The sequence below is a fragment of the Alexandromys fortis genome, unplaced genomic scaffold, assembly GCF_014885135.2.
Source record: "Alexandromys fortis isolate MF-2015 unplaced genomic scaffold, M_Fortis_MF-2015_v1.1 scaffold_31, whole genome shotgun sequence".
NCBI lineage: Eukaryota > Metazoa > Chordata > Mammalia > Rodentia > Cricetidae > Alexandromys > Alexandromys fortis.
The window spans coordinates 9,718,063-9,740,586 of NW_026067974.1; the positions used below are offsets into that span (position 1 = coordinate 9,718,063).

Here is a 22,524-nt window from a genome sequence, read left to right on the forward strand (position 1 = left end):
GCCTCTTATCCCAACATTTGGGAATCAGGGACAGGAGGATCTCTGAGTTTGAGGCCAGCCTGATCTACAGAACAAGTTCCAGGACAGGCTCCAAAGCTACACAGAGAAACCGTGTCACCAAAAACAAAAGAGAGAAATTACGATTACATCCTCGGCCAAGTTTAGAATCTGCCTACTTGCTGCTGCTTTTTGTTTGGTTGGTTGTTTTTTGTTTTGTTTTGTTTTGTTTTTCGAGACAGGGTTTGTACCTCTTGTAGACCAGGCTACAAGGCGTGGTGGGAATAAAAGAACTAGGAGGGAAGGGGGCACCCGGATTTGAACCGGGGACCTCTTGATCTGCAGTCAAATGCTCTACCCCTGAGCTATACCCCCTCACCTTGTCATAGTCCTCTCCCTTGTCCACTTATGGTGACTCACTATGAGCTGGTTCCACCCACACTGATGCCCTGGAGCTCTGTGTTCTCAAGCCTGTGTTTATCTTCTGCTTTGGCTTTGCTTGGTGGAGGCCGGGCAGTGGTGGCGCACGCCTTTAATCCCAGCACTTGGGAGGCAGAGGCAGGAGGATCTCTGTGGTCTTGTAGACCAGCCTGGTCTACAAGAGCTAGTTCCAGGACAGGCTCCAAAAACCACAGAGAAACCCTGTCTCGAAAAACAAAAACAAAAAAAAAAAAAATCATGGTGGGAACAAAAAAGAACGACAACTGGTTGAAAAGGAAATGGACATCGTGAACAGAAAATCCTGTGATTTGGGCGAGTAAGCATCCCCGATGTCATCGCGCTCCCTGCTACTCTAATGAGCTGTGTGTAGGAAGGAGATGTGTGTATGATGTTGGGGTTTTTTGTTTATGTTTTAGAACTAAGAATTGAACTTAAGGTTTCAAAAATGCTAACTAAAGTCTCTATGCTCTTACCATCTAGCTATATTTCTATGTCCCTGGACTTTTTTTCTTTAAAGTCTCCCTATGTGGCCAGTTTAGACTTGACCCTGTGTCCATCTGTCTCAGCCTCTTGGCTAGCTGGGATTAGAGACAAAACACCGAGGTCCACTTAAAATGTTAGGATTTTGTTGCCAGGCAGTGATGGCACACACCTTTAATTCCAGCCCTTGGAAACAGAGGCAGGTGGATCTCTGTGAGTTCGAGGCCAGCCTAGTAGTCTACAGGAGCTAGTTCCAGGATAGGCCCTGTCTTCAAAACAAAACAAAACAAAAAGCTATGGATGTGTTTTGCTTGTTTTTTTAGAGGGGATAAAAATAAATCTGGGAAATCATTTATTATTTTGACACTTGATACAGGGTCTGTCTATAGTCCTTGTTGGTCTGGAACCTACTCCCACTATGTAACCTAGGCTGGCTTCCTAGTTGTGTGGGTCTTACCATTTCCAGCTCCTAAGTATTGGGATTACAAGCATGTGTCACCACATCCAGCTAGGGGCCCACAGCCAATTCCTTGTGTATTTTTGCCTTTGTTTATTTGGGTTTGTTTTCTCTATGTCTCTTGTGTTTGAGCACATGTATGCATATGGGCATACACCTGCCACGGAGCACAGGTAGTACCCAGAGAACAATTTGTGGCAGTCAGTATGGGGTATATTATTTGTGTTTTAATAAATAAAGCTTGCCTGAAGATCAGAGGGCATAGCAGCCACACTAGTCAGCCACGTAGGCCAGCGAGTGGTAGCATACACCTTTAATCCCAGGAGACAGAGGCAGACAGAACTATGTGAGTTCAAGGCCACCCTGGGCTATGCTAGACTGAATTTGTCTAAAAGAGAAACAGAGCTCACGCAAAGGTGATCCCAGTACTTGGGCTCACACAACTTTAATCCTAGCCCTAGGGAGGTAGAGAGTGATTTGGCTGAGCAGAGAGAGGAATATAAAGGGGAAGAGACAGGGACTCAGTAGAGTGTGGAGTCTGAGGATTACTGATGTTCTCTGATCTTCAGCTGGAACCCCTATATCTATCTCTGGATTTTTATTATTCGTGCAACAAGTCAGTACCCTCTTTCTACCATGTAGGTACTGGGAATCTAACTCAGGTTGTCAAGCACAGTTCCCTTCCCAGCTTCTGACCTAGGAGCCTACTTGTACCTGGAGCAGTGTTTTGTTTTGTTGAGGATTGAGCTCGTAGTACCTAGTGCTAGCTAGAGAGGCTGGTCAATGGCAGAATGCTGGTGTTTCCATGCACTAGACTACGGGTTTAATCCCTGTCCCTGCCAAGGGAGGATGGACAAATATGGGCCCGTCTCATCACCCCAGCCTAGAAGGAAACAGAGGCTCCCTTGATCCTCTCCCCTCCAAAGGTGAAACTGAGTGTACAGAAACCAACTTGTTCCCTCCTCCTACCCCAGAGAAGAAAGAACACACCTGGAGACACAAATGCATGTTTAAAAAATATAGAATAGCATCGACAGCTCATCTAAACATCTGTCTTGGAGATTCATGTCAAATACTGTAAAGCAACATCTTCAGAAGACAGGGAATGGAGTGACTTCTCCAAACGCTGACGTGCGCTGACGGAGGGCTGGAGTGTTCCTGCGGTAGCCGAATCGGCCGTTTAAGCCCGTCGTTATGGGCTTCAGATTGGCATTGTAGTAGTCATGTCCACTCACCTGCTGGAGGGAATGCCCTTGGGAAAGAGGAGAGTGGTTGAGCCTGCAGACAGTACCCTCTCTCCTTCCCCACTTAAACCCAGTGGTTTAACTGATCCCCACCCCCTCAGTTGGAGGCCTCCTTCCCAGAGGCTCTGAGCCCCTTGAAAGAAACCAACAGTGCGGTCCAGGAAGACAGAAGTATCCTAGAAATCAAACCCTGCCCCAAGTGAGTTTACGTGGGAACTGGGAATGAATGAATGGTATGTGCTGGGCCTGGACTTGGCTCCCTGGAGCTGTAGGGATTTTAACCTTGCCTCTGTCCCATCTGGAGAAAATAAATGGATCCATTTGATCACGTGACGCAGAGGACTTTATGGTAATCTTGAGCCCAAAGGTGATGGACTTGGATGGGAAGAAGATTGCCCCTGCCAGAAAAAGTTAATCTTCCTCATCCTGCAGCTGCTAAACTGATCATGCTCAGGGAGCCTAAGTGCCTGTAGGGGCAATCACTGCACACACGCACATGCACACAGGCAATGCACACACACACACATGCACACGTGCACACGGAACAGGCTGTAGAGTGGATGGAGGGAAACTGAACTGCCATCTCAGCCCTTCTTGGCACGTCGGTTTAAAATCATACACCGTGTCTGAATTGTGCCATGGGATAAAATGAGGGTGAGGGGTACCTAACACACAGTAACTGCTCCAGGAATGAATAGCAGGTACACTGAACACTATTTGCTCATGTATGGAGAGGATACAGTCCTTGACCCTCTTGGCCTCTCTGTACCCGCTTCTCTAACCTCTCGGGAACACATTTTCCATGATGGGATCACATGAGATGACACTTGCCTGCCCCTCCCCAGTTTCTCCTGTTCAGATATCTCTGTCCTTGACCGAAAATGTGGAAATAATCCACTATCCAGCCATCCCTTCCTGTACCGCCACGATCCTGGAAACAAAGGAAAGAAGATTGTCAGGTGGGGTGTCTGTTGGGTGAGGTGCAAACTTCCTGGGGCTTCACTGGGGAAGGGCAAGTAGGGCCAGAAGGAACTGGGGGACACATTAAATGTAAACGCACTAACAATCTGCAGAGTCAGCAGTGTGACCAACAGGTAAGGGCTCCGATGCTAGACTGTGGGTCCTAAATCCAGCTCTGCTACCAGCAAGCTGTGTGCTCACGGGCCAATTGCTGAGCTCCTGCCCTCATTAGTGACCAACTGGAAAGTGGCCATGAGATTTCCATGACATGCTTTAGATAAAAGGCCTACTATAGGGCTGGAGAGATGGCTCAGTGGTTAAGAGCATTACCTGCTCTTCCAAAGGTCCTGAGTTCAATTCCCAGCAACCACCTGGTGGCTCACAACCATCTGTAAAGAGGTCTGGTGCCCTCTTCTGGCCTTCAGGCATACACACAGACAGAATATTGTATACATAATAAATAAATAAATAAATAAATATTTTAAAATATTTTTTAAAAAAGGCCTACTATAATAAAGGCTAAATACACATATTTTGTTACTGTTTTGTTACACGTTGTTGGTGGTGGGTTTCTTCCTCAATGCTAGGGACTCCTGTAGGTCAGAGGAAGCCTTAAAGCTATTGAGGATGACCTTGACATCCTGACCCTCACCTGAACACCTCCCAAGTACGTGCACCACCTCATCCGATTCAAATATCTTGGTTTTTTGTTTGTTTGTTTGTTTTTTCTCAAGACAGGGTTTTTCTGTGTAGCTTTGGAACCTGTCCTGGGGCTGGTTCTGTACACCAGGCTGGCCTCGAACTCAGAGAGATCTATCTGCTTCTGCCTCCTGAGTGCCGGGACTAAAGGTGTGTGCACCACCACCTGACTTTCTTACATCTTTATTCAAATAAAAACACCCAGCACAGATATAACTTTAGTGATAAATGACAACAAAACAAAAACGGGGCGGGCATGGGCATGTGGTAACTTGGCAGCTCTTGGGAGGCTTCGAGTTTGAAGCCAGGCTTGGCTACATAGTGAATTCCAGGCCAGCCTGGCCTACTAAGTATGAGACCATCTCAAAAAACTAGCGATCAAACAAACATACAATAAAAATTAAACAAAAGCTTGAGTACGGTAGTGCGTGAACTCTGACACTTAGGAGTAGAAACAGGAGGATCAGAAGTTCAACAGCAACTGAGCTGCAGAATGAGTTAGATACCAGTCTAATTACATGAAACTCTGCCTTAAAAGAAAGGTGGGGAAGGTTGGAGGCAGAACTGGAAAAATGACTCAGTGGTTAAGAGCACTGGAGGCTCCTCCTGAAGACCCAGTTCAATTCCCAGCCCCCACACGAAGGCTCACGACTGTCTGTAACTCTAGTACAGGACATCCAACACCTTTCCTTTAAGGGCACCAGGCACACTAGTGGTGCACAGACATATGTGCAGGCAAAAAGCATATGTCTGTGTGTGTGTGTAAGCATGTGTGTGTGTAAGCATGTGTGTGTGTGTAAGCATGTGTGTGTTTGTAGCTGAATGTAGTAGTACTTGGGAGGCAGAAACTACTGGATCTGTGAGTTCCAAGCCAGCCTGGTCTATATAGCCAGTTTCAGGCCAGCCAGAGACCCGTAGTGAGACCCTATCTCAAAAACAAGTAAATAAATAAAAATAAGAGTAAAAAATAAACTGGTTGTTGTTGGTGTACGCCTTTAATCCCAGCACTTAGAAGGCAGAGCCAGGTGGATCTTTGAGTTTGAGGTCAGCCTGGTCTACAGAACAAGTTCCCGGACAGCTAGAATGACTATACAGAGAAACGCTCTCTTGAACCCCCAATAATAATAAATAAATAAAAATAAAAAAATAAAGAAAGAAAATTCAAGTCAGGTGGCATGGGCCTGTAGTCCCAGCACTCAGGACACAGAGGAAAAAGGATTTCAAGTTGGAGACCAGCCTGGGCTACACAGCCAGACTGTGACTCCAAAACAATAAATAAATAAATAAATAAATAAATAAATAAATAAATAAATAAATAAATAAATAAATAAATAAAATACTGACAGTGTTAGACATACACACCTCCGGCTCCTGCTATACAAGGGACAGAGAGACAGATTGTGTGTCTGTGTATTGGCACTGTACACATACGGACACACACAACGCTAAGGACTACAAAAATCCCCACGATCTCTCCGAGTGCAACCTGGTAGGTCCTTTTTGCCTTCACACCACTGAAATCAACACCGACACTAAGGCAACGGTTTCGGAAGGCCTGCCAGACGATGCGGGCTGCAGTCCTGCACTCCCAGCCACTGGTTTTACTTTCTATGGGGGTGGTGAAAGGGATGCAGTAATGAGGCCAATCCAGGACCTCATACAAGTGAGGCAAGTACTGTACTTCTAAACTACATTCTCAGCCCCACTCCCAGTTCAAGGACAGCCTGGGAGACAGGTGTTGTGAGCCAGCCTTAACCCTGCAACTGTGACAGTATGGGACTGAGGTACCAGGTCAAGACAATCCCCTTTGTTTGGTTCACAGAGCTCTATGGAAGTTTCTTCGGGTTTTAAGGACCTATGGTGATCACTCTAAGGCGCCCGCTGTGACATCACAAAGACAAAGGCACCTGTTGGGAGAGACAGACAGGCTTTGTGCCCTCTCTCTCTTGCAGAAACAAGAAATAAGACTGTAGACGGGGTTCTGGATGGAAAGGATCTCATGCTCGCACCTCTATTCCTCCGTCACAGTACCCTTTCACTCCCCAGTTCACGAGCACAGCCGCCGCAGGGTGCCGACCTCAAAGGTGCCCAGCGCCCTGCAGGGCGGGCGAGGCCCAGAGTCAGGGAAGGGCGAAACCTCGAAGTCCTGGGTCACGAAGGTCAAACCCCCAAAAACTTGCTGCCAGAAGTCTCGGGGTCCTCCGGGATACTCACAAACCCACCTGATCAGTTTTCCGCAAAATGGGCGGAACCACGTGGCTCCGGAAGTACCTGCGAGTGTGGTAGTCCTGCTGTGGGTTGTAGGGTGGAATCGCGGACCATACCTTGGGCCTCGAGAGGCTGTAGGCCTGGGCCATTGTGCTCACAGCCACCCCATCTAAAACAAAGCCCTTTTCGAGTCGCTTAGGACACTCACAAAAACGATACATCCCAACCACCACAGCCTCTGAATGCTTTCTGGAGAAAAGAGCACTGGATGGGTATTTCACTGCGCATTGTTACGTATGTCAAGGACCTCCTGGAGACAAACCGTATAGTTCTACATTTCAGGTTCCCCACCACGCCCATCGTACTGTGGTGCTGGAATTTAACCCAAGATTTCATGCCTAATACTTGCTAGACAAGCACTCTATTAGACTGTAGTGCGTGTCCAGTCCTCTGCGCGCACACTTCACATCCATAAATGTTTTAACATTTTATATGCATGAGTGTAGGTGCGCCCGGTCGGGCTGTGGTGATGCGTACCTTTGATCTCCGCTCTAGGGAGGTAGGTGGAAGCAGGCAGATTTCTGATGAGGCCAGGCTGGTCTACAGAGCGTTCTAGGCTACAAAGAGGAACCCTGTCCCAAAACGCCAAAGCAATTTAAAAAAAAAAAAAAAGTGATAACGGAACTTAGTTCCCCTCCAAAGCAGTGCGGCTTTAACATCTCCAGCCATTGTCTCCAGGCTTTTATTTACTTTTTATTTTTCGAGACAGGGTTTCTTTCTTCTTCTTTTTTTTTTTTTTTAATTTTTTTTTTTTTGTTTTACGAGACAAGGTTTCTCTGTAGATTTGGAGCCTGTCCTGGAACTAGCTCTTGTAGACCAGGCTGGCCTCAAACTCAGAGATCCACCTGCCTCTGCCTCCCGAGTGCTGGGATTAAAGGCCTGTGCCACTGCCACCACCCCAGCTGTCTCCAGGCTTTATTACACTCAATTCTCAGCTGAGTTCCCCTATAAAGCTGGTATCTAGATTTGATGGCAACTCAGAGCACCTTAGGACCATCACCTTCCAGGTAAGGAGCTAAGGGTTTAGAACGATTTCCGTAAAATGCAGACCAACGTGGTGGAGCTCATTGTTTTTATTTTTTGGTTTTTCGAGATAAGGTTTCCCTGTAGCTTTGGAGCCAGTCCTGGAACTCGCTCTGTAGACCCGGCTGGCCTTGAATTAAGAGATCCACCTGCCTCTGCCTCCCAAGTGCTGGGATTAAGTGGAGCTCAGATGTAATCCTAGCATTTGCTAGGTGCTCAAGGCCAACCTCAACTAGACTGGGCTACTTCAGATTGTCCCTTCCCCAAGCCCCAGTTCCCAAGTTAGTTACAGAGCCAAAAACCACAACTCACTTTTCCTAACTCTCTGTGCAGGACCCTCAGAGCCCTTGCTTCTCTCATCCCATTTTTTAAATCATTCTTAGATACCCCAGGCTAGCCTTATTTTTTGATAGCTACCAAGTGTTGGGATTACAGGTATGTGTCACACTTGGAACCAATTCTTGTATTCCAGACAGAAAACAAAAGGACAGCATGAAGTAGTGACACATGCCTGACAATGCTGAAGCATGCACGGGCATCCCGTCTATATCGGGTTTCACGGTTTGAGTGGAACAGGTTCCGAGTTCGATCTGACTTCAAAATCCAGAGCGTTAACCATTACACCACAGGGGCTGCTCATTTCCCCAGTTCACCACCCACCCCGATAAGGAAGCCCTACTTCATTATCCAGGCACTGAACACAGCTAAGGCCCGGCGCAGTGGTGGCACACGCCTTTAATCCCAGCACTGAGTTCTAGGCCAGCCTGGTCTACAAAAGCGAGTTCCAGGACAGGGACCAAACACTACAGAGGAAACCCTGCCTTGAAAATAGTAAAGAAAACCCCAAAACAGCTAAGGGCTTTTCTGTTCAATGTTGTATAGAAATGATCTTCCAACATTAGAGGAAAAGGTTTGCCAGGTGAAGGTGTGTTCTATAATCCCAGCAATAGTGAGGTAGTGGATGGAGCAAATAGCTAGCTGACTTGGGGTTGGAGATGGCTCAACATTCAAGAGCATTGCTGGTTGCTGGGTAGTGGTGGCGCTCGCCTTTAATCCCAGCACTTTGGAGGCAGAGGCAGGTGGAAGGAGTATTGCCTGCTCTTCCAGAGGTCCTAGCTTCAGTTCCCAGCAACCATACTTAACTACAGTTCTGAAGACCTGACTAACCTTTAGGCTCAAGGGGCAGGGCACTGTACAAACATGGTAGATATAGTCTAGCACCAACAGACCTAAAATTAACCTGAAAAAACTTAGGCTGGGCATGGTATTTAACCCCAGCAAAAACATGCTACATATACCAAGACTTTGTCTCCACGCCCTCCCAAGTCTCACCAGGCAATTGTGGCGCATGCCTTTAATCCTAGCACTAGGGAAGCATAAGCAGGTGGAGGCCAGCCTGGTCTATAATAGCTAGTTGGAGGACAGGCTCAAAAACTACAGAAAAATACCCTGCATCATTTTATAGATACTGCTTTCCCATTTTTTCCCCTTTTCAAGACAGGGTTTCTCTGTAGCTTTGGAGCCTGTCCTGGTACTAGCTCTGTACACCAGGCTGGCCTCAAACACCTAATTTACTATAACCTTTGTTTACTATGTATCTCCTTTCCCAGTGTGGGGATTAAGGGCATAAGCCACCACCACCTAGGCTACTTCCCCATTCTTTAAAAAATTAAAAAATAAAAAAGAGGGCGGCGAGGTGTAGAGATGACTCAGTAGCATCTGGTCTTCCAGAGGACTCAGGATTCAATTCCAAGCACACACACAGTAGCAAACAACTCTAATTCCAGCTCAAAGGAACCAGACAACCATGGCAAACAAAACACCAATGCATAGCCTGCAGGGTACTAGAGCACTAAGCACTAACCAGTAACTTCACCTTATTGCAAAGGCTGCTCTCCAAGTGTCCTCACATAGGTCATCTGTTGGAAGACAGAATGTGCCATTCTATTTTAGGGACTCAAGAGAAAGAATTTATCGCACACACAAGAGTGTGTTTCTGCTTGCATGTTCACCTGCACACTATGTGTGTGTCTAATACCAGAAGGGGCCTGAAAAAAGTTAATGGCTTTTTAAAAATTTATTATGTATACATTCTGCCTCAATGTATGCCCGCACACCAGAGGGCGCTAAATCTCAGTACAGATGGTTGTGAGCCACAATGTGGTTGCTGGAAATTGAACTCAGGACCTCTGGAAGAGCAGCCAATGAATGCTCTTAACTTCTGAGCCATCTCTCCAGCCCTGGCTTTTTTTCTTAAATGGAGTTACAGCTACCATGTGGGTGCTGAGACTTGAACCTGTGTCCTCTGGAAGAAGGGCCAGTGCTCTTTATAGCTGATCCATCTCCAGCCTCTAAAGATAATCCTTACAAAAGTTAGATAGAAAGTGAAGGTCACACCATGTGGTGGTGGCACATGCCTTTAATCCCAGCACTCAGAAGGCAGAGACAGGTGGACAGTTGTGAGTTCGAGGCCAGCCTGGGCTTCAAGAGCTAGTTCTGGGACAGGCTCCAAAGCTACCCTGCCTTGAAAAACAAAAAAAAAAACAAAAAAAAAAAAATAAAGTGAAGGTCACACAGAGTTGGCATTCAGCAGTTTCCATCTACAAAGCTGGCATTGATGAAGGTGTCAAGAAAGCCTTTTAATGAATCTATTTTACAAATGCACCAAAGAGTCACGCAATACTGCCTGCATTCGATGCAATCCTGGGCCACAAGTCTGCACACTCCTTTGCAACTGGACCCGTGATAGCAGAGCCTGCACAGAACAGAAGACAGGTTAGACAGAGGGCTCCTAGAACAGAGTGAATCACCCAGCCCAAGACACCGGGATGCTGGGAACTGCCTACCTTTCATCTCGCCTTTATTGTTTACTATGACCCCTGCGTTGTCTTCAAAATAGAGAAACACCCCATCTTTTCTTCGATATGACTTTCGTTGTCGAATTACAACGGCTGGATGGACTAAGGAGGAAGAACAGGGCAGCAGTTATTACCCGGTGAAGCCCTAACAAGCAGCCCTCTCCACAGTACGTCTCTCACCACAGGTTCCCATGGCCTACCACAAGGTGATGCAACCCACCACCCTTTAACAGCCATATTTGTGCAGAAATAGGTATTCCTTCCCAAGGATAATTCCAAAATATAAACTTAAACACTGTCTACTACACCGCTCCCTCTTATCTAGCAAGCTAGGACCACAGGAAGTCAGCGCTCAGTTGATAGCATTTGCCTTGTGTACAAGGGTGATGCAGGAGTGTGACTCTGACAGTACATCACACAATCAGATGTGGTCGACATGCCCACACGCCTGTAACCTTCACAACAGCCTCTCAGAGGGCTTGCCCTACAAACATTGAGTACAGCCAGTAAAAATGTATTTGTCTACACAGCTAACATACCCAGAGAACCCATTACTATGTCTGATGTGTTACCCTGAACTTCCCAACTGATGCCCAGCACGCAGTGACAGCACACTACTCCTTACTAAGGACAGGATGTTTTCTTTAGACTTTATGTTCAGAAACGACACACCACCCATTCTGTTACTTTGCCTAGTGATGAAGTAGTCCTACTTACAAAGTTTAATCTTTGATTTATTCCAGGCTGCCCATTAACCACCTCTGAAAACAATGGCATTAAGCACCTGCTAATTATTTATATAAAGCAGTCACCATGTGGTAATGTCCATTAACACAAGGAAAAACAAACCCAGATCACTTTGGAACCTTACTGACATCAGACAGAACACATAATATGAACTACCATCTCTTCAAAGTCTAAAAGCTGGGTTTCTTGTACCCCCAACTGCTTTGTGTTAGAGAATGGATCAAGGCCTTGCACACCAGGCCAAACGCTCTTAGCATTGAGTTGCTCATGCAAGTCTGAAACTCAGAATCATTCTGCCTAAGTCTCCAGAACAGCTGGAATGAAGTCCTCTGCCATCTAACCTGGCTCCCATCTTTACTGTATAATTAGAACTAAGCTCGAGGTCATCTCTTTAAAATCCCCCCCTCTTTTCTGCATGTTCAAATCTAAGCACTATCTTTATGTGCAGAATAGGACTAATTCCCAAAGACAGAGATTCTGACTACCTTTCTCGCACCTGACACCCACTTACAAAGGCACTGGAGATTCTTAACTCTGACAGAAACTAAAGGTGTCTCCACCAGTGGTGCCGACAACAGTGCATCCAGCTGTCATCCAACCCACAAAGTAAGGGGCATGTGCTCTGCTCTTCCCTGACAGCTTCCAGAGCCACCAACCAGACCCTGGACGTGTTCTGAGAAGAGGACCAGCCCTTGGAGATACATCCACCGTTCCCATAAGAAGTATGAAGGGGAACAAAAGTGTCCTTTCATTTTTTTCTTGCTGTTCTTTTTTTTTTGAAACAGGGTTTCTGCGTAGCCTTGGCTGTCCTGGAACTTGCTCTATAGACCAGGCTGTCCTCAAACTCATAGATCCGCTATCTCTGCCTTCGAGCAATTTTATTAAAAGCACGTGATACCACCGCCGCCGGCAGTACAGTGTTGGTATAATACAACATCACAACCCCACATGGCATATCTGTACTATCCTGCAGAACTTCCCTGGGAAAAAAAAAGAACATTAATTTGGTGGCACGTGTTTTTAAATCCAGCCAGGTCTACAGTGAAATTCTAGAGTTCTAAAGTCAGACAGCTCAAGTGGGGGAGGGGTTCGGAGTCTTGTGCTTTTTAAGTCATACCTATGGGAACACTTTTTAGGGTTGTCCATCACTCCCTGCTTATTGCTGTCACAAAAAGAAACATGCCTGTGGTGACAGGAGCCTTTAAAGCTGTGCTTGTCTCGTGTGCACACCAATACACCCATCAGTATGACCATGTGCACGGATGAACCTTGCCAGTGAGCCTACACTAGAACCTGCCTAGGAAAACGACAGGATGTTCCATAAACCAAAGCAGTTGGTCCAGTGCCTGTAAACCCAATCCTGAGGCCCAGCTCAACATTTCAAACACCGTCCCCAAACAGCAGGGAGAGGCACTGATCAACAAGCCTAGTAACGTAATGTCACGTAGAGGTTTTTGGCGACCACAAAAATTCATCCCCCTTTCCGCCACACGGAGAATACCAGCTGCTTTGAGCACTCACCCTTTTTTCTCAGCTCTGGTTTGCCTTTCTTAACGGTGGCCATCACCATGTCGCCCACACCAGCAGCAGGAAGTCTGTTCAGTCGTCCCTTGATTCCCTTCACAGAGATGATATACAAGTTTTTGGCTCCTACGGGAAATGAAAGAAACGTAAACAAAAAGACGGCAGCATTGCCAGTTTGGGCCACAATGAAGTAAGTCGGCCTCAAAAAGCCAAAAGAAACAAAAGCGAGTCCTAAATGCTTCCCAAGCCCCTCACTCACTCGACAGGCGAGCAGCCTTTCACAAGCATCTTGTCACAGCACCGATTGAAGTAAGCAACACACCATGTTGTCACTTCACCCAAAAGTGGTGTTTTCACTCTGCCCCTTCTTGACGGCTCAGTGGGTCACTAGCAAAAGGCCCACTGAGTGCTTTTAAAAGGGGGGGATCGCGCCGTGCACAGCACCAGGCCTCACCTGTATTGTCAGCACAGTTGATCACAGCTCCTACCGGAAGACCCAGGGATATCCGGAATTTCGCTCCGGAGGACCCACCACGTCCTGCGTGGAGGGAACGACACAAGATTTAATGGCCACTGTTTCCAGGGTTCCTGGTCCCCATCACAGCCCCAAACTATGCAAGACTAGCCTATTCCCGGATGCCTCTCATATTACCATCCTCCTGTCGAGGGTAAGGGGATGGAACGATTCCATTCTCGCATCAACTTTTACATTCGGGAAAGGCGCGGGATCGCATTAGCCGCCTCAACCAGGCCGACGGCTACGTCACTGCTGCAGCCGTGCGCGGGGCGACCTCACGGGCTCCGTGCAGCCCCACGCTCCGCTCCTGCCAGCTCAAGGCCCCAACTCGGCCGCCCTCCTCCCGGGGCTTTCTAAAGCCTCCGCGGCGCCCATCCTCTCCCTCTCCGGCCCGAGGACGGCAAAGCACCGCCGCCGCCCGGAGCTGTCGCCACAGCAGAGACCGGGCGCCCCGCGCGGCGGATGCCAGCGGATCCCCCCCGAAACCCGAATGCTCACCTCGCTTCGACATCTTGAATGCCCGGAAAGAGTCAAAAAGGAAGTAGTTACAAGGGACACTGGGATATGAACTGGAAGCCCCGCCCAGTCAGCCACGTGACCGGACCTGCTACAGCCGCCTCTTTCCGCCGTGTCGCACCTAATGACGCACAATCCTGGGCCCTCTTTGGGGCATCCGGGAGCTGCAATCTGTGGTTTCATTTTGTAGGCACAAATGCGTTTGGTTCCCTTCCCAGCGGCCTCGGAAGTAACCGGGGACGTAACCGTTTTCTTGACTTTATTAATTGGCCCAACCGCTTCTTTCGAGCTTCGTTGCTAAGCAGGTCTTCGGATACCGGGAATTCAAAAATAATTCGTGCACCGAGCGTGGTGGTACACTCTGGTAATCCCAGGGTTGGGAAACTGAGGCAGGAGAATTTCCGCGATTTCGACGTAAGCCTGAGTTACCCAATGAGATCCATTTTCAGAACAAATAGCTACATAAATAAAAATGAATTGCTCTGTAAGGGTTCCCAAAGAACAAAGCTGGGGAGTGAGCTCAGAATGGTTTCCTTAGGTTGTGGAACAATGACTGCGGAGCGCTTACAAATCGCTCCGTGTGTTTGGCACCATTACATCCTATTTTTTTTTTTTCAAAGTGAAGAAAGAATACTTCCCCCCCCCCCCAGATTCTCGAAACAGGGTTTCTTTGTGTAGCCTTAGCTGTCTTTGCTGTCCAGAAATTCGCTCTCTAGACCAGACTGGCCTCGAACTCACAGATCAGAGATCCACCTGCCTCTGCCTCACAAGTGCTGGGATCCTGCACATTACTTTTTCTTAATGACAGTACCCAGCTGAAGCCAGACCCTACACAGCTGTCAGTGAACGGCTGGCTTTGAAGCATCTTACAGATGTGACAAAGTTCTAAATAAAGCTTAAATATAGTATAATTCATAGTATAATCAAAAAGAACATGTTTTAATTTAGTAATATTAATCACCCCCTTTTCATTGCCTCAACCTCTCCCCTTTTTCCTGGCCTCTTTCCTTCTGTTGGTACACTCATTCAAATATGTGTCCAATACTTAGGCCAGCAGATTACATGAGGGGTTTACAAGATTACAAGAACCTTGTTCTTGCCTTTATGTATTTTACCGTCTCCTAGGGTAGAGGTTGGTGGCAGGTGTTAGATACTAAATAACTGAAATAGTTTTGAAAATTGCAGTAGTTTATTAAGTGGAACAAAAAATTGTGAAGAAAGAACAGTAAGCGGGGGCTGAAGAGATGGCTCAGCAGTTAAGAGCACTGAGCACTCTACCAGAGGACGCAGGTTCAATTCCTAGCACCCACATAGCAGCTCATGACTATCTGTAACTCCAGTTCCAGGAGATCTGGCACCCTCACACAGACATACAGCAATGTATATAAAAGAAAAAAGAAAAAGAACAGTAAGGGGTTCAGAAGGTGGACAGGCGGGTTGTAATGGAAACATTGAGGACTGATGGTCCAGGTTTGTAATTCCACATATTCCGAAGCTATGCAAGAGGATCCCAAGTTCAAGGGCACTCTAGGAAGTGTGGAAAGATCTTGTCTGAAAATATAAAGTAAGAAAAAGAGCTGGAGGTATATCTCAGTGGTGGAACAAATGCCAATCAAGATTCTAGGGCCAGTCCCAAATATTGAAAAAAAGGGGGGGGATTCCTTTTTGCTTTTTATTTCTCTTTCTCTGTGTGTGTGTGTGTCTGAGTGTGTGTGTCTGTGTTATGAAAAATCATGGCCAGAAAGCCCTCTCCATGAACAAAGGTGCTTGCCACATCAGCCAGACCACTGCGTTTGACCACCAAAACCCATGTAAAAGTGGAAGGAGTGAACCAATTCCATAAAGTTTTCCTCTGACCCCCCTGTCTTAGTTACTGTCTATTGCTATGAAGAGACAGCATGACCAAGGCGAATGATAAAAGAAAACATTTAAGCGGGGGCTGGCTTCTTAATCAGAGGGTAAATCCATGGCTGCCCTGGTAGGGAGCACGGCAGCATGAGAACCTGAGGCAGCTGAGGTTTGACATCTCACCACAAGTTGGAGGTAGGCAACAAGAGACTAACTAGCCTGGTAGGAAGTCCGAGCATACCCCTAGGGACACACCTCCTCCAAGAAGGCCACACCCCCTAATCCTTCCCCAAACAGTTCCCCACCAACTAGGAACCAGGCATTCAAATATAAAAACCTATGGGGGAAGCTGGATGGCGGTGGCACTTGCCTTTAATCCCAGCATTTAGGAGGCAAGTGGGTGTCTGTGAGTTCGAGGCCAGCTAATTCAAAAAAGACAGGGTCTTTCACAATTTGCTCCATAAGTTGTCCATAAAGCCTTGAGGTCACTCTGACCCAGGCAGGACTTGAATATGTAATCCTCCTGGTTCAGATAGTTGGAATTATTGAACTGTGCCACAATGCTCAGCTTTTTTTTTTTTTTCAAGACAGGATTTCTTGTAATAGCCCTAGCTGTCCTGGAACTAGCTCTTGTAGACAAAGCTGGCCTTGAATTCACAGAGACCCGCCTGCCTTTGCCTCCTGAGTGCTGGGATTAAAGGTGTGTGCCACCATCACCCAGTCTCTTAATTTTTTTTGAGACAGAATCTCATTGTGTATCCCTGGCTGTCCTGGAACAAGGTATTTTCTCCACAATTAGTTGAGAACCATTATGTTGGGAAGAGAGATCTTAGGAACGGAGCACAGGGGTGATAAACGAAAAACTGAGTGTGACTTGCTCCCTGAGACTAGAGAAAGTTTAAACAGAAAAATAAAAACCTAAAACGGAGGCTGGAATCCGCCAGTATTCTTCTGTAGTAGCCATCTTCTCTTTCCTCCAGTTCTCCTTCCTCCTCCCCGTCATCACCCCCGTCTTCACCAATGTCCCCAATGTCCTCCAATTCTCCATGATCATCATCTTCCGCTTCTCCTTCTTCATCATCTGTATCAGCAATCAAATAGTTTTGCAAGGGATTTGAACGAATGTCACATTTTTTGAGACAGGGTCTCTTTGTGTACCCCTGACTATATAGACATGGATGACTGTCCTGGAACTTACTCTGGACCAGGCTGTCCTGGAACTCACAGAGATCCACCTACCTCTACCTTCTGAGTGCTGGGATTCAAAGTGTTAGCCACTGTCTTAGGGTTATTATTGCTGTGATGAAACAACATGACCAAAAGCAAGTTGGGGACGGCAGGATTCCACATCATTGGAGAAAGTCAAAATAGGAACTCAAGCAGGGCAGGGACTGGAGTCAGGAGCTGATGCAGAAGCCATGAGGGGTACTGTTCACTGGCTTGCTCTTTATGTCCGGCTCAGGCTGCTTTCTCATAGAACTAGGCCAGCAAGCACCCACTATGGGCTGGGCCATCCCCAATCAGTCACTAATTAAGAAAATGCCTGACAGACTTGCCTACAGCTTGATCTTATAAAGACATTTTCCTGGAAGTCACTCTGTAGACCAGGCTGGCCTTGAACTTTCATAGGTCTGCCTGACGTGGTGAAGCCTTTTTCTTAACTGAGGCCCCCTCCTTTCTGGTGATTTAGCTTATGTCAAGTTGACATAAAACTATCCAACATAAAACCTGTCAGTGGTGGCGCACGCCTTTAATCCCAGCACTGGGGAGGCAGAGGTAGGTGGACCTCTGTGAGTCCAAGGTCAACCTGGTCTACCTAATGAGTTCTCGGACAGCCAAAGCTAGACAGTGAAATCCTGTTTACACCCCCCAAAACAACAACAACAACAAACCTCTCCAGCCAAGTTGTTTGACTGCTAAACATCACCTTTGATGACCTCTTCTAACTCACCTGCCCCTTCACAAAATGGCTGATGAACCAGGTAAAGAAGTTGTCTGATGCCTCATGCTACCTACCTCTTCCTGCTGGCTTTATTCTGTGTCTGACTTGAATGTTTTGTCAAATCCTTTCCAGACTTTTATTTCCATGCATTTTGAAGATGGACCACCACTCTCATCTGGATGAAGTTCTTTGGAGATACTTTCTTTTTTTAACTTTCTTTTCTGGTTTTTCCAGGTAAGGTTTCAAGGCCAGCCTGGTCTCTTGGTGAGTTCCAAGACAGATAGAGCTGTTACAGAAAGAAGCCATGTCTCAAAACAAACAAACAAACAAACAACAAACAAACAGACAAACAAAAAAACCAAAACCAAAAAAAAAAACCCACAAAAAACAAAAGCAACAACAAAAACCCAAACAAACAAAAACTGTAAGTAAACTGAAAGGTCAGACACCCAGGACGCTTTCAAACAGAATGAATATCTCCATCTGAAAGCAAAACAAAAGGTATGTCACACATCCACCCTAAACCACCATCTCAGAACCAACTTAGGGCTCCTCAATTAAACCACAGGATGCTGGAGCCATGGAAAGACCATTCCCCTGAGGCAGTGCCAGGCACTTGGGTACTGGGAGATCATGTTCTCAATGGATGCCGATCTGGGGGACTCCTCTGGTGAAAAGTGGACTTTCCCAGGCTGTAGTGGTACATGCTTTTAATCCTAGCCCTTGGGAGGCAGAGGCAGGTAGATCTCTGTGAGTTTGAGGCCAGTCTGGTCTACAAGAGCTAGTTTCAAGACAGGCTCCAAAGCTACAGGGAAACCTTGTCTCAAAAAACAAAACAAACAACAAAAACACAAAGAAAAAACATAAATCAAGGCTTTTTTTGTATATTTGTTTTGTCCTGGGATTACAGGCATGTGCCTTCATGCCTGCTCCTAATACACTTTTAAAAGGAATTGGTGAAAACACCAGGGAGGCAAGTGATGTCAAAGTGGGAAACCCCTTGGATAGTGCTGGAATGTTTTCTGATGACATTCTTAGCCTTTGATTGGTGTTCCTACATTCCAGAAGGATTTGCCTAATAGTCACAAGGACGTTAGGTCATTCATAGACATCTGCAATTAAAGGGTAATCCTCTACTTAGGGGGATGAGATAGCCCAAGATAATTTGACGCGGGGACCTGCAACATTCCTGTCCACAATCATTGATGTCCGCCCCGCCCCCAGACTGTGTTTCCTTAGCTTTGGCTGTCCTGAAACTGGCTCTGTAGACCAGCCTGACCTCTGCCTCCTGAGATTGCTGAGATTAAAGGTGTACTAATCCCTTTTTTTCCAGACAGAGTCTCATGCATCACAGGTTGGCTTTAAACTCACTGGACTTGAACTCCTGGTCCTCCTGCCTCTGATTTCCAAGTGCTGGGATCACAGATGTGCACCACAAAGCCCAGCCTTTCAGCAATGTGTGTTTGTTTAAGACTGGAACTTACATTTCTTGTTTCCTTTCCTTCCCTCCAACCCTCCCATATACTGCTCCCTTTGAAAATCATTGTCTTTTTTTCCATTGTTATTGCATACATATGTATATTCTATATACATTTATTTTTCTAAATACAACCTGTCTCACCCATATGATGTTATTTGTACAAATGTTTTCAGACTTACCATTTGGAACTGGACAACCAATTGTTTTTTTTTTTAATTTTTTTTTAAATATTTATTTATTTATACAATGTTCTGTCTATATGCCTGCGGCCAGAAGATGGCGCCGGACCTCATTACAGATGGTTGTGAGCCACCATATGGTTGCTGGGAATTGAACTCAGGACCTTTGGAAGAGCAGACAATGCTCTTAACCACTGAGCCATCTCTCCAGCCCCTGGCCAACCAATTGTTGTACTTGTCCCTGGGGAGAACCAGCTCTCCTGCTTCTAGCTTTACTCAATTGCTTGACATTCTTTTTTTTGTTTGTTTGTTTGTTTTTTGTTTGTTTTTTTGGTTTTTTTTTTTGTTTTTCGAGACAAGGTTTTGCTATAGCTATCAAGCCTATCCTGGAATTAGCTCTTGTAGACCAGACTGGCCTCGAACTTACGGTGATTCACTTGCCTCTGCCTCCCGAGTGCTGGGATTAAAAGTGTGTGTCACCACTGCCGGGCTCTGACATTCTTTATGTAGTATTGAGTCCTTGTGGGGTTTTCCCTGTCCAGTTTGGCATATTCATTGATGTTGTCCAGCTCACGTTTGAGTGGTCATGTTTATGGATGTAGCTTCTGATGTTACTAGGTTTCACAATCTCATGGCGAATTCCCTGGTCCTCTGACTCTTACAATCAATCTCTAATCTCCTATTCTGCAGTGTTCCCTGAGACCTAGGTGCAGGAGTTGTTTCATAGCAAGGAAATACATCCTAAGGTTCACAGTGAGCCAGGCAGGGCGCCAAGCAAGGACTTTGGAGAACACAAAGAATGCAAAGTGATCCGGTACTCAATAAACACACATAGACGGATTGCATCCATTAGGCCTGGGCTCCACAACTCTGCATTTTGATTGGTGGTGTTTTCTGTAATGGTCTCTATTGCAAATCGAAGTTCCTTGATTGGGGTGAAGACTACATTTATGTGGGTAAAAATCTGTTAGAGCACTGGCCTAGCATGACCCAAACCCTCAGTGCAAAGTCTTGGATTTCATCATCAAAGACCTGTCTTAGATGTTCTCTATGCGTTTTGATTTTAGAGAACTTTTTTATTTTTTGTTTTGTTTTGTTTGTTTGTTTTTCAAGACATGGTTTCTTTATGTAGCTTTGGAGCTTGTTCTAGAGTTTGTTCTGTAGACCAGCCTGGCCTCGAACTCACAGAGAACCTCCTGCTTCTGCCTCCTGAGTGCTGGGATTATGAAGCATACACCACCGCTGCCCAGCTTGGAGTACTTCTTACGTATCCAATATTTTAAATTGCATTTAAAACACATGCGCGTGTGGGGTGTGTGTGTGTGGGGGGGGGGGTGTAAGTCTGAAGACAACTGTAGGAACTGACTCCTCACGCTACCTGGCCCCAGGGACTGAACTCAGATCTCGTCAGGTCTGGTGGTAAACACCTGTTGAGCCGTCTCACCCACCCCCAGTCCAGGTGGACTGTGTGTTTGTTGAGTACCGGATCACTTGCATCCTTTGTGTTCTCCAAAGTCCTTGCTTGGCACCCTGCCTGGTTCACTGTGAACCTTAGGATGTATTTCCTTGCCAATCTACAAGCTGCGTAACTTCAGTTACAGGATTGCTCCGTGACTGCACCCAGCGGCTGAGTGTTGTTGAGAAAAAGCACGTTTGTGTCACTCCGCCCACCTCTCAAAGATTGGTCTAGCGTTCCTAGACCTCTGCCCAAGTATGTCCATCTTGTTCCTTTCCAAAATGACCACCACATGGCTTCTCCTGTCTTGAACCCCCTAGGCTCTCCCCTCTTCCTCCTCTCAGCTGAAGAGCACGCCCGTTCCTTTCTGCAGAAAGCAGTTGCAGGGTGTGATGATAGTAACTATAGGGGATCTAAACTAGTAGGGTTGCCAACTGCCATGCTGGTAATACACACAGCGGGGCTGGAGAGATGGCTCAGTGGCTAAGAACACTGGCTGCTCTTCTAGAGTTCAATTCCCAGCACCCACATGGCAGGTCATGGCTATCTGTAACTTCTGTTCTAAGGGATCCGACATCTTCATACAGGCAAACACCAATACATGTGAACTGAAAAATAAAAGTAATTAAAAATCTTTTTAAAAAGAATATCCTGAAGCAGTGGTGGCCCTTGCCTTCAACATCTGCCTTAAATGTCCATCCAATGTCTCTACTCTGTATATAGCTTAGTGGCAGAAAACTTACGTGACATGCTGAACTCCTGAGCTCAGTCCCCGGTGTCATCAAGAGTAAAGACATTGAGTCCCTCTCACTTTCTCTCTCTCTTCCCCCCCCTTCCCCCTTCTCTCAATAAATTCTCCACTTAAAAATAAAAAAGAGTAAAAACATTGAATACACACACACACAGCAGGGGGGTTCTCTGTGTCGCTTTGGTTGTAGACTGAGTCTTGACTGTGGCACCAGCATGTGACCTCAAGGGGTCACGCATTTATCGCTTTCTCTTGAACGAGACTTTCATTATTGCTGCTGTTGAGACAGGGTCATACGATGTAGCCCAGACTGGATCTAGAATTGGAACTGGCCATCTTTTTCCTCAGCCTTCAAAGTGCTGGCATTACAGGTGTGACCCACCACCTCTGTAGTTGAGGCTGGCTTTTCTGACGCTCACAGTGCTGGCATTACAGGTCTGTGCCGTCACACCGAGACACCTTGAATTCAAACCTCACGAGACTGATCTTGGATTTTTCTTGTTGCCGACCCAGCACAGGGCCTGGTGTCATCTGCCAGGCAAGCCCCCCCTGCCACTGAGCCACATCCCAGGGCTCAGGGCACAGAGCTGTATAACAGTTGTCTAGAACTCACTAGCCTTTGTGTAAATGAAACAGTTTCTTCTTTCTCTCCATCCCAGACCCTACTAACCACCATTCCCTTTCTACTTCTGGCAAAACCCCAAAACCCATGATTCTTGCTGTGGTCTCAAGGCTCTCACTCTTCACCATCCTGGCTACTTTACCCCCCCCACCCCCACCAGGTCTCACTGTGTGACCCTGGTTGACCTCAAGCTACCTATGTAGACCAGGCTGGCCTGGAATTCAGAGATCCCCCTGTCTCTGCCTTCTGGATTCTGAGATTAAAGACGTGTGCCACCTGATACTTCAGCTCTTGAATTGTTCTTCCCTGGCCTAACCTTCCCCAGCTTTAAGGACTGCCCGGTGGTTATTCCTCTGCCTGGAACATCCACCCTGCACACAGATCACCCTTCTGATGTCATTCTGATCTTAACTATTCTGGTCTTAACTGCCAAATTGTAGCCCAGCTGGGAAGGTGGCATTTTAATGGTGAAGTGCTTGCCACCCCATGTGACACCTGGATTTGATTCCCATCACTCT

The 22,524-nt window shown here is 46.6% G+C and overlaps 2 protein-coding genes and 2 non-coding genes across 4 annotated transcripts; all 4 read right to left on the reverse strand.

Moving 5' to 3' along the window:
* Positions 1 to 300: 300 nt before the first annotated feature.
* Trnac-gca (transfer RNA cysteine (anticodon GCA)) lies at positions 301 to 372 on the reverse strand. The gene has a single exon. It is a non-coding gene; the product is annotated as a tRNA-Cys (tRNA).
* Positions 373 to 2,304: 1,932 nt separating this feature from the next.
* On the reverse strand, positions 2,305 to 7,276 carry Spmap1 (sperm microtubule associated protein 1). The gene is made up of 3 exons (XM_050156870.1): positions 6,501 to 7,276; positions 3,451 to 3,550; positions 2,305 to 2,627 (listed from the first exon to the last, which is right to left on the reverse strand). The coding sequence occupies exons 1-3, from the start codon at positions 6,705 to 6,707 to the stop codon at positions 2,467 to 2,469; spliced, it is 468 nt and encodes a 155-aa protein (XP_050012827.1). The 5' UTR covers positions 6,708 to 7,276; the 3' UTR covers positions 2,305 to 2,466.
* A 2,911-nt stretch (positions 7,277 to 10,187) lies between these two features.
* Positions 10,188 to 13,790, reverse strand: Rpl23 (ribosomal protein L23). The gene is made up of 5 exons (XM_050156871.1): positions 13,714 to 13,790; positions 13,153 to 13,236; positions 12,696 to 12,824; positions 10,416 to 10,529; positions 10,188 to 10,324 (listed from the first exon to the last, which is right to left on the reverse strand). The coding sequence occupies exons 1-5, from the start codon at positions 13,724 to 13,726 to the stop codon at positions 10,242 to 10,244; spliced, it is 423 nt and encodes a 140-aa protein (XP_050012828.1). The 5' UTR covers positions 13,727 to 13,790; the 3' UTR covers positions 10,188 to 10,241.
* Positions 12,986 to 13,120, reverse strand: LOC126510582 (small nucleolar RNA SNORA21). The gene has a single exon (XR_007594438.1). It is a non-coding gene; the product is annotated as a small nucleolar RNA SNORA21 (small nucleolar RNA).
* Positions 13,791 to 22,524: the final 8,734 nt, after the last annotated feature.

Coding starts and splice junctions, on each gene's coding strand:
- Spmap1 (XM_050156870.1), bottom strand. CDS start 6,707: ATGTATCGTTTTTGTGAGTGTCCTAAGCGACTCGAAAAGGGCTTTGTT. Junction 3,551..6,500: donor TTTTGCGGAAAACTGATCAG/GTGGGTTTGTGA, acceptor CTTTGTTTCCAG/GATCGTGGCGGTACAGGAAG. Junction 2,628..3,450: donor GAGAAACTGGGGAGGGGCAG/GCAAGTGTCATC, acceptor CTCTTTCCCAAG/GGCATTCCCTCCAGCAGGTG.
- Rpl23 (XM_050156871.1), bottom strand. Junction 10,530..12,695: donor ACCAGAGCTGAGAAAAAAGG/GTGAGTGCTCAA, acceptor CTTCCTCCTTAG/TCCATCCAGCCGTTGTAATT. Junction 10,325..10,415: donor CAATAAAGGCGAGATGAAAG/GTAGGCAGTTCC, acceptor TGTTCTGTGCAG/GCTCTGCTATCACGGGTCCA.